At 43.1% G+C, this 11,252-nt stretch overlaps 1 protein-coding gene across 1 annotated transcript; it reads right to left on the bottom strand.

The window, feature by feature from the left end:
* Window positions 1-1,303: 1,303 nt before the first annotated feature.
* LOC136456079 (uncharacterized) lies at window positions 1,304-10,622 on the bottom strand. The gene is made up of 5 exons (XM_066455841.1): window positions 10,416-10,622; window positions 6,786-6,928; window positions 6,517-6,646; window positions 4,992-5,183; window positions 1,304-1,686 (listed from the first exon to the last, which is right to left on the bottom strand). The coding sequence occupies exons 1-5, from the start codon at window positions 10,584-10,586 to the stop codon at window positions 1,474-1,476; spliced, it is 849 nt and encodes a 282-aa protein (XP_066311938.1). The 5' UTR covers window positions 10,587-10,622; the 3' UTR covers window positions 1,304-1,473.
* Between the last annotated feature and the right edge of the window lie 630 nt (window positions 10,623-11,252).

Below are 11,252 nucleotides of genomic sequence, written 5' to 3'. Positions count from 1 at the left end.
TGCATGACTCTTTTGTGGTAGAGATAGCAACACTCCTAGCAAAATCGTAGTTGCATATCTAGATAGTTTATCTTTGCATAGGTTTTGCTTAGGTTAAAATTAGAGGCCATAGTTTAGAAATAGTTTTTAAGTTGCCTAATCCACCCCTCTTAGGTGTCAACCCTCACCTTCAAGCACATTAAGTTAGCATTTTTCAAATGATTTTCAACTTTTCCACTTGCTTCTCACCACATCACTAAGTCTAATGCACATGCATTGTTAGTGCTCACCTAGTGGCATTAGACAATTACAATTACTTTAGAGCTCCCCACTTAATAGTACGGCTACCTATTCTAAATCCGATCATGTCCTCTATTGCACCTTGGCCTACAAAAGCAAAGCCCTGTCGATATACCTTTGCCTTCGGCCTTGGTTTCCATCTCTTCTCTGAGGTTGAGCACTTGCTTATGGCCATGATCATGGTCTCCACTATCTCCTAGCCTTGCTCAAACCCATCATGTGGACCTAACTCAATCATATTTATTGAAAACATTAGTCCAATATTTATCACTCAATTATCAAAATCAAATTAGGGCTTCTAGCAAGATGCATACCGGTGACGACAAGAGAGCATACATAACGCAGATGCCAAAACACATGCACATATTTTTAAATTCAAGAGATTACCCTACGCTCCCTCCATTTTAAATTGTAATGTATTCTACCTTGTTTTATGTCTTTTACTATATATATTAGACATAATGTATATCTAGGTATTACCTCCGTCCCTAAAATAATGCAATTATAGCACAATGCCACGTTTTAGTACCTTAAGTTGATCAATTATAGATAAAAAGTATCCATATTTATGATATCAAATAAATACCATCAGATTAATTACGAAATATATTTTCATAATAAATTAATTTAAAGACATAACTATGAATATTATTCATTAAAAACTTGATCAAACGTGAACTACTTTTTATAGCACGTAACTCATAGTTGCATTCTTTTTAGGATAGAGGTAGTACATAGCAGAACTATATAAATAGAAAAGTCAGAAGACTTACAGTTGAGAAAGGAGGAAGTACTTATTATTTGTAAAGTCATACAGTTAGAGTCTGTTATTTTTCTTTTTATTGAAAATTAGGTTGTTTAATACAGCTCTAGGAGATGCTCCAGCTAAAGCTCGTCCTCAACTAGGCTAATTGTCAGCTTTGTGTCTGTGCCAGCACTAAGTTCAGCAGTTAGCTGCCTTCTCGCTGCTCGCTGCCAGAAGGCAACGACGGCTATTCCACAATATGCATCCATCCACATTAAATAAGGAAACGACACTGCGGTATATTTATCCATAAACAGGACGACCAAATCCAGAGCACCGTACAACCCAGTCTATTTGTATGGTTTGGATAGAGCATCCTGAATCTGAACATTTTATTCATGGGACCTGACTCCACACATAATCACACAGCACATAAAGTGGGGAATGGCTCAAGCAGATCCGAGGAAAAGGCCCATCCAAGAAGAGAAGCGAGACCAGGCCAGGTCGACTGCTTCCTGGTTCTCATCAGTCAGACCCATCCCCTTCTTCCTCTTGAGGGCCTCAGGCGAAGTGTTCATGAAGGCATGTGAACATCCAGGGTATATGTGAACTTCATATGGTATCCCTGAAGATTTGAGCTTCTCCTCCAGGGACTTGGCTGCCTGAAACATCATATAAGATAGTAGTGTTAGATTCAAAGAATCCAATATACACATCATATGCTCTTCCTGTATTTTATGTTTGTTTGAGTAGTTATCAAGTAGAGAGACAATTTGGGAGCACCAGATACAAAACTAACACGCAGATATCGTACACAACTATGTTTCCACTTACTGCTATTACTAACACATAATGAGAAATATTAGTTATCCACCAAATGCTAGGCACATAACATTATTAAAGATTGCCATGAAGGCTACAACACTGACTTCACTCTTGCCCAGGCCTTGTTCACATGAAGAGTGAGATCTGGGCAATCCCAGTTTTCATGTAAATTTTCAGGCCTAATTATGAGTTTGCCCTCATGGAAATGTCTCCTAAAGAGATGCTAATGGTAATGACTACAGATGATGAAGTATATATATAAAAGATGAACCAAATGGCATGGTGGCAAACACTGAAACTACTAATTCCTTGCTCCAGCTTGGGTCTATTATAGCAAAGCTGTCCCTAGTAGCGAGAAGCTCTTTATAGGAGGTGATCTTAATGGCCATGTAGGTACATCAAGTGCAGGTTTCGAGGCGGTTCATGGGGGTTTCAGATATGGTAGTAGGAACCAGGAGCGAGAGGATGTCTTAGAATTCGCCATAGCTTTTGATCTGATGATAGCTAATACTTTCTTCCATAAGAGACGGTCCCATTTAGTGACATTTAGTAGCGGCCAATACTCTAGTCAAATCGATTTTGTCCTTACAAGGAGGGATAAATGAACATGTGTGGACTGTAAGGTGATACCAGGAGAATGTGTGGTCGCTCAACACAAGCTGGTGGCGGCTGACTTCCGCTTTCTGGTGCAAGCTTGTGGGAACAAACAAGCTAGGGTTGCTAGAACGAAGTGGTGGGAATTAGAAGGGGAGGCATCAAAAGTCTTTAAGGAAAAGGTCATTGAAGAGGACCCTTGGAATGATGAAGGCGATGCAAACAGTATGTGGGAGAAGATGGCAACATGCGTTAGGAAGGTTGCTTCAGAGGTGCTTGGAGTGACCAAAGGGAGCGGATGCGACTCGAAAGACACTTGGTGGTGGAATGAAGATGTGCAAAAGGCTATTAAGGAAAAGGAGTGCTATAAGCTCTTGTATCATGACAGGTGTGCAAATAACATAGAGAAGTATAAGGTGGCAAAGAAGACGGCAAAACGAGCGGTGAGTGAGGCAAAGGGACGGGCCTATGAGAATCTTTACCGACGTTTGAGTACGAAGAAAGGAGAGAAGGACATTTATAGGATGACTAGGGCTCGCGATAGGAAGACAAGGGACTTCAACCAATTCAAGTGCATAAAGGATGAGAGGGAGCAGCTTTTGGTGAAGGAGGATGAGATCAGACAGATGGCAAGAGTATTTTGATAAATTGTTCAATGGTGAGAACGAGAACACCACCGTTCAGCTGGACGACTCGTTTGATGACACTAACAGACGCTTTTTGAGGAGGATTCAAGAATCGAAGGCCAGAGAAGCCTTGAAAAGGATGAAAGGGGCCAAAACGATGGGCCCTGATGGTATTCCAATCAAGGTGTGGAGATGTCTCGGGGATATAGCTATAGTACGGCTAACCAAGATGTCCAATAATATCTTTCGATCGAACAAGATGCCTAAGGAGTGAAGAAGCATATTCGTAACAATCTACAAGAACAAGAGAGATATCCAAGGTTGTACTAATTATCGGAGATTTAATTTGATGAGCCACACTATGAAGTTATGGGAGAGAGTCATCGAGCAGCGCCTGCGAGGAACGACGCATATATCAACAAACCAATTTAGTTTTATACCCGGAAGGTCAACCACAGAAGCAATCTTCTTAATAAGACAGGTTATGAAACGGTTTAGAGAGCAGAAGGACCTTCACTTGGTTTTCATTGACTTGGAGAAGGCTTATGACAAAATACCAAGAAATGTTATGTGGTGATCTTTGAATAAACATAAAGTCCCATCAAAGTACGTGACCTTCATCAAGGACATGTACAACAACTATTATAACTAGTGTTCGAACAAACGATGGTAACACAGATTACTTCCCGATTAAAATTGGACTTCATCAAGGGTCAGCCTTAAGCCCGTATCTCTTTGCCTTGGTAATGGATGAGGTTACCAGGAACATATAAGAGGATATCCCTTGGTGTATGTTGTTCGCTGATGATGTAGTGTTAGTGGACGAAAGCCAAACAGGAGTAAATAGGAAACTAGAGTTATGGCGGCTAGACCCTTGAGTCTAAAGGTTTTAGATTGAGCAGAACTAAAACCAAATACATGAGATGCGACTTTGGCGGAATTGTACAGGAGGAGGGAGATGTGAGTTTGGAAGGTCAAGTAGCGCCTAAGAAGGATACCTTTCGGTATCTGGGACTGATGCTACAGAGGGATGGAGATATTGATGCGGACGTTAGCCATAGAATCAAAGCAGGGTGGATCAAGTGGCGACAAGCTTCTGGCATTCTCTGTGACAAGAGGGTACCACAAAAGCTAAAAGGCAAGTTCTATAGAACGGCGATTAGACCGGCTATATTGTATGGAGCAGAATGTTGGCCTACAAAGATTCGACATGTTCAACAACTGAGTGTTGCAGAAATACGTATGTTGCGATGGATTTGCGGTCGCACAAGAATGGACCGAGTTCAGAACGATGATATACGTGATGACCTAGAGATAGCACCAATTGAAGAAAAGCTTGTCCAATATCGGTTGAGGTGGTTTGTCCATGTCCAAAGGAGACCTCCAGAGGCACCATTGTGGAGTCCTAAGCCAAGCTAATAATATGAGGAGAGGTAGAGGAAGACCGAAATTGACATGGGGGGAGGCAATAAAAATAGATTTGAAAGCTGAGATATACCTAGAAATCTATGTTTGAATAGGAGTACTTGGAAAGCAGCTATTGAAGTGCCTGAACCGTGACGGGGCTCTTGGTGGGTTTCAACTCTAGCATACCCCAACTTGCTTGGTACTGAAAGGCTATGTTGTTATTGTTGGTAAAAACTAAGTGTGTACTGCTCTTATCATGGGGGCAGTGCAATCCCAAGGTTCATCAACATCTGCCACATGAAGCATAGAAAATAATCTACTTTCTAAATCAAAAGGAACTTGGATATGGACAACAGTTGAGCTAAATAGAGACAACAATAAGAGCTAAATAGCAGCATCAATCGGTGAAAAGTATGCATTGTGAAAAACAAAAATACAAAACAGAAAGGGAAATCATGTATATTTGGCAAATGCCGTAGCAACAGAGATAAGTGACTTGTGAGGTATAGCCTTACAGTGACATCTGAAAAACCAACAAAACTGTCATGCTCCCCGAAATGAGCCTGTATAGGAGCCTTAGCCTTAGAAGGATCAGCAAGCTCAGAAGATGGTGTCCCATAGAAAGCAACAACAGCATCAACCTCTGGGACTAAAACTCCACTTGCAATTGATAAAGCACCTCCCATGCAATAGCCAGTAACACCAACCTAGTTACAAAAAGATGGAAAAGAAGGTTATCAACTTCTGATTAGTGTATATGTATGATACTGTGCATGTTAATCACTACTCCCTCCGTCTCATGATAGTAGGCGTAACTGTTTTTCTTGCTAGTCCCAGGATACAGGGCGCTTGCTCGGCTTGCATGCAGAATTTACTGCTGCTGGTTGTTGGACTAGTACTACTCCCGTCTCGTTAGCGCACGTCAGTTAGAGTAGACAGGGAGAAAATTTCCATGCACATGCATGCGCGTGGGCCAGACGATTTGGTTAATGGTGACGTTTCCCGCAGTTATATCTGGAGGTGGAAGTGAAGAGGCAGCATTTATTTAGAAACGGAACTGAAGAGACTCATGCGGTAATTAGATGCTCCTTGGTCTTAGCGTTTTTTGAGTTGCGCCTACTATCCTGAGACGGAGGGAGTATAAAATAATACTGTATGGGTTATACCTTTATTCATGTTGTACTGGTTATGGTTAGACTGCTCTATAGCACAAATTCTGTGCGGGGCACAAAATCCTATTCTAAATGTTTTTGGATCAGCAGTTCCTGCAAACTTTCAGGCACATGAAATGCCTTAGTTATTCAGACAAGTTTACACTGATTTTGTTTCATGAATTTGTTACTCACTAGTCAGTAGTCTTGAGTCCTTACCACAATTAGGTAATTTGCACCGTGCATTAATCAGGCTAATCCTGATCCACGGATCCTATACTGTAGATGGAAATTCTTCAGCACACTATAAGGAGATTCAGGACCACAAAATATCTCAGAAAATAGAATTTTGCGGTACAAGTTTATCATTAGCCTTTGTTCTTTTTATGCATGGAGATCTACTCATAAAGCTTGAAAAGAAGATAACATAAGAGATTTGATTTTTGAGTATTTTTCTAGTATGGAAAAGTAAATGTTTTTAGTTGTTAGTAATCTGCTTCAAAAACAACACGTTTGGATGGCCAAGCCAGTAAACTGTAGGATTAACATAATGTTAATCAAGTGAAATACACCCCTTTTATTCAAGTCTACAAGACCTTGAATAAGAGCACCATATCTTTCCTGTAAAGAAAAGAAACACCCAAGGTAGCTGTATAATTGTAAGCCTAATCTATTCTTTTCAACAAGAGGATTGGAGACTTTTGGAGTTTAATATCATCCGGGGGCCAATCATGGGTTCTTTCACAAGAAAGGACCCTAGTATGGTGCTAGTGATAGATTCACAACAGTTAGTTCATTGAAACGATTTCCATGTAAGAATATATAACATACGATAACAGAAAATACAGATAGCAAATGACTAAGCAGAACAAAATAAAGAAACTCCTACCTTGGGTGATCCATTTGACTTCAGCCATTTAACTGAAGCCTGAATATCCTTGACTGCACCCTGCCAGTCGAGACCCTCCATCAGATGCTGTGCCTCAGCAACATCAAGAGCAACTTTTCCACGGTATAAACTGATAAGGGAAAAGAACATGTCAAGAGACGAAGTTCTTGGCCAAGTCACTATATTATAAGCAAGTATTGACATCTTAAGAAGCATTCATTTTATAAGCTCAAGTGATAAACAGGTGGCAACACAAGACATGATCATACTCTGGAATGAGTGCTCTGTATCCTCCACCAAGTTGGGAAATGTGGATCGCATGGTTCTTTATCTCATAGTCAACTCCCCACCATTCTTGCAAAACCACAATTCCAGGAGCATTTTCTTTGCCAACAACATAGGCATCAAAAGTCTACAGGTAAGAGGTTACATTTGAATATGAGATAAACTGACCAAAGCAATAGAACTTGTTAGAACTGTATATGTAGCGTCTCAGGAAAACTTGTTATACATATAGACTTTTTGCTCACAGAAAAAAAAAGAAGCGAAAGCATCCTTATCTAGCAATTCTTTTAGTATTCAAATTTTGGTAACAAGACAGCCATGTCAGGAGCTCCAAGCTCCAAGCTCCAAGCCAGCTGCACATGTCACCAAGACAAATGCTAAGCTTTGTTACACTGTTTGCACCAAATTATCTGGCTGAAATCACATCTCCCTTATTTTTGCTATTTATACTCTGACCCTTCCATCTAGGATAGGATAAGGTCATAAGTTATACCAGAGAATCAATTTCGTATATAAATCTATGAAAATCTATCTAAGATATAGCATTCCATACATCACGTAGATCTTATTACTGAAATTCAAAGTTATTCCAATCACATTGAAGTCAATTAGGTAATAAATAGTTGGCCAATCATTGAAGGACTAATGGTGTTTCTATTTCATTACAGGGCAAGTAAATATAAAAATGCGACGAAGTCAAAAATAAGATAGAAATCTGAAATAGTCAAGGTAAAAAATAGTGATTCTGTAAAATCCTCAATAAATCCGGGTTTCCTGATAGTTTACTATAATACTGTAAGGGTGTACATAGTATAGAAAATTAGCAGACGAACAAACATAGCAAAATCCAAAATTGAACTAAGCTGATAGGATTACGGATCCTACCGCCTAGATCACAGGAGTACTGTAGGGGTGAGAGGGAGGTGGAGCAGGCTGGGAACCTCGCTGCCGGCGGCTGGACGCCGTGGTGGAGGATGGGCGGCTGCGGCTGTAGCCCTAACCCTCGCGTAGCTACAGTAGAGGCGGCTAGGGTTAGGAACTCCCGGCTCCCAGGGGAAGCCGGAAACAATAGATTGTTTCTGCTTAATTATCCAAATGTCTTACAAGCCATATATATAGCTCTCACAAATAAGGGATATATCTAATAAATAGGCTAAATAATAGATAATATGGGCTGTTAGCCCCCTAATGCCGGCGCACAAGCTCAGCCACTAATGGGCCTCCGCCTGGTATATGTGACGCCGGTCATAACATAAGCATCTCCAAGAGTTTCCAAAACCTACTCCCAATCTAGATTTTTTTAGTAAGATTGAAAAAAAACTGCTCTCCAACAACTCCCTATCTCAACACCCAATCTTTCCGCACTTGGGAAAATCGATCCAATCGCGCGGTGTGCACGTGTATCAACGTGCCAATCTGGAGGTGGAAGGATTTGAGAAGAATAAAGAGTAAGAGATAAAGAAAGTATAAAAGTGTTGTGATTTAGAAATAGTTTAGGATTTCCGATGCAAAATTTTCTTCTATATTTTAGGAGCAAGGTTCTACGAACTATTGGAGGAGAAGCCAACGAATATGCTCTAAACATGTTTTAGCCACTTCTAAAACTCATTGATTTACCAACTAATTTTTAAGACAGTAAATAACAGAATTGGATTCAACTAGTTTCCTGGCAACGTAGCAATTCCCTTACGGGTATTCTATTGACACCATTTTTTTTAGTAAATTGCACGGCCGGTCCTTAAAGTATTGGGCAGGTTTCATCTAAGTCCCCAAACCCCAAACTACGAAATCGCACGTTTGACTCCTCAATGTATCTAAGTGATTTCATCCAGGTCAAAAATAAACACGAGGAAGGTTAGAAGGTGACGTGGTCGTCCACGTGGTTAGCCACGTACCCGTGGGCTCGAGGCGTACTCGCCCAGCAGGCCATGGCCGCCGCCGGAAGCGACAGCCTCGCCACCAGCCGCGCTGGCCGAGGCAACCCTGGCCCGCATCGCGCTCGACCTCCTCGCCCCGTGGCCACCTCTCCTCTGCTGTTCCTCTGGCCAGACGCCGCCCCACCCCGTCCCGACGCCCCCACGCACGCGAGCGCTGCCCCAGTGCCTCCGCGTACGCGCGGCCGCGTGATCCGACGGCTCCGTGGCTGACCCTGCCTCAAGGTGCTAGTGGTCGAGCGAGGGGAGGCTTGGTGGCGGTGGAACGCGGCGCAGCAAGAGCTCGCTCGGCCATGGCGGACCGCAGCGGCGAGATTCCAAAATTCGCCACTCACAGTGGATGGTTTGCAACGGGGTCACTTCCAGGGTCTACACGATAACTGGGCGCAGCTATGTGTGCGAGGAATTGGAGCGGGAGGCCTCGAGTTGCGCGAATTTGGAAACGGGGAGGTGGCGGTGTTTACCGGCGTCCATGGCGGTGACGGCGGCCACGAGTTTCTGGCTCGGCCAAGGCCGGCCAAGCTAAGAGAGCGTGCCAGCGTGGGTGCAGATGGGCCAGGCGCCGTTGGTCGTTGGTCGTCGCGTAGCGACCGAACGGAGCGGAATATGCCTCGGCGAGGGGCGCACGCGCGCTGCCTCATTGGCTTGGCCTGGCGCGGTGCACAGGATGGTGGCAGCGGCTTTTTGCAGCGGCACAGGGGGCAGCGGCGCTCAGAGGCGGCCAGCGAGCAGGGCAGGGCGGGCAGCATGCAGAAGCGGCAGCGGTAACGCGCGAACGCGGCAGCAGCGGCACCGTGAGGCAGGGTCAGCCTCAGCCACCAAGGTGCCGAAGCACGCGGCCTCACGTACGCGGAGGCGCTGGGGTAGCGCTCGCATGCGAGGGGGTCCAGCGCGATGTGGGCCGGGGTCACCACGGCCAGCTGTGGCCAGCGGCGAGGTTGTCACTGCCGGTGGTGGCCATGGCCGGCTGGGCGAGCGGCCTTGATCCCACGGGTACGTGGCTGCCCACGTGGACAACCACGTCAGCTCTAACCCTCCTCGTATCTATTTTAAACCAGATTGGATCACTTAAAATACATTAAAGAGCCAAACGTGTGATTTCGTACTTTAGGGACCCAAATGAAACTCGTCCCACCGTCCGTGCAATTTACTCTGTTTTTTTTTTTTTTTTGCGAGCGGGTATTCTGTCGACACCATAACCACATGTGTTGCCCTTTTATCTTTTGCAAAGGAAAAAAAAAACATGTTCCTTCGATAGACAAAAGAAAAGGCAAAGGAGAAAGCCGAGCAACCAAGAAAAGAAGCCAAATTTGAAGAGGAAGAGAACAGGGAAGAATGATAAAAGAATCCATGCAAGTAAAAAAAAGGATTATGTACGAAAATCATAAAATCGATTGATCATGCATAAGACAGCCCACCCACAAACACTCAATTCATCTCATTATTACAAAGAAACAAACTATCATTTGAGCTTCCTAAACGAAATCGAACGTAATTGGGAGAACCCTCAATGCCTGGCAGTCGACGCCAAATGCAAGTCGGATTCGAAAGAAGAGTAGGTGGATTAAATGGAGGAAGGGCACCATAAACCCTGGAAGAGCCCTTTCGGTCGAACGGGCTGTGTGCGCGAAGAGACGGAGGGGAGAGGGGGGACGGGAGTGAAAGAAAAGGGTAACGTACGTTGTCCTCGCGCTGGATCTGGATCTTCTGGAACGGGGCGGTCGAGGAGTCGGTGGCCATGGCGGCGCGGGGGTGCTGGAGGCGGACGAGAGGGGAGCACGAGCGCAATGGGTTGGTGGTGCTGAAGAGGAAGGCGGAGGAGGCGCGGCGGAGCTGGTGCGCTGTGGCCATCCCTTTCCCTCCTGAGTCCTGACTCCTGAGCTTGCTCCCGCAGGCCCGCACCGCACTGCACCAAATCCAGGCTAGTTGCGTAATTTTCCGTTTTTTCATTTTTTAACGATATATATACGTCTCGAAAAATATAACTCAGCACGGAGTTAAAGTAATTTAAATTTAGCCAATTACATATAAAAATATAAATAGTTATGTCATTAAATAAGTATTATTGAATTTATAATTAGATATATTTCATAATATATTTATTGTGCATTAAAAAAATTAATATTTTTATTTATATACTATTTGGTTAAACTTTGAACACTTTAATCAAGAACGTGTCTAAATTTGTATTCCTTTCAAGACAGAAGTAGTAGCCGTTTAAAAATCTTTGCCACACCATTTTATATCTTTACAACTTTAACTAATTAGTATTTCTCATATCTTAGTTAGTAGAGTATGTTTATAGAGCTTTTCGTTTATGATCTGTAATAAGGACTTTCATTGCGGTATTTCCAAGAGTTATATAGAATAAAATGAAATGTAGGTTGAAACATCTATTTTCAATGGAAAGATTCATTCTACGGTTTTATAGAAATTTAATTTGATGACTTGTATAGAGTTGATAACCATGCCAAAAGAGTTTCATTTCCATGAAACTCAATTCTTCTCTCTCTTCTA

Source organism: Miscanthus floridulus, chromosome 6 (assembly GCF_019320115.1).
Source record: "Miscanthus floridulus cultivar M001 chromosome 6, ASM1932011v1, whole genome shotgun sequence".
Taxonomy (NCBI): Eukaryota; Viridiplantae; Streptophyta; class Magnoliopsida; order Poales; family Poaceae; genus Miscanthus; species Miscanthus floridulus.
This window is presented reverse-complemented; position numbering and strand designations above follow the sequence as displayed.

Coding starts and splice junctions, on each gene's coding strand:
- LOC136456079 (XM_066455841.1), bottom strand. CDS start 10,586: ATGGCCACAGCGCACCAGCTCCGCCGCGCCTCCTCCGCCTTCCTCTTC. Junction 6,647..6,785: donor TACAGAGCACTCATTCCAGA/GTATGATCATGT, acceptor TTCCCTTATCAG/TTTATACCGTGGAAAAGTTG. Junction 1,687..4,991: donor TTGGTTTTTCAGATGTCACT/GTAAGGCTATAC, acceptor ATGATGTTTCAG/GCAGCCAAGTCCCTGGAGGA.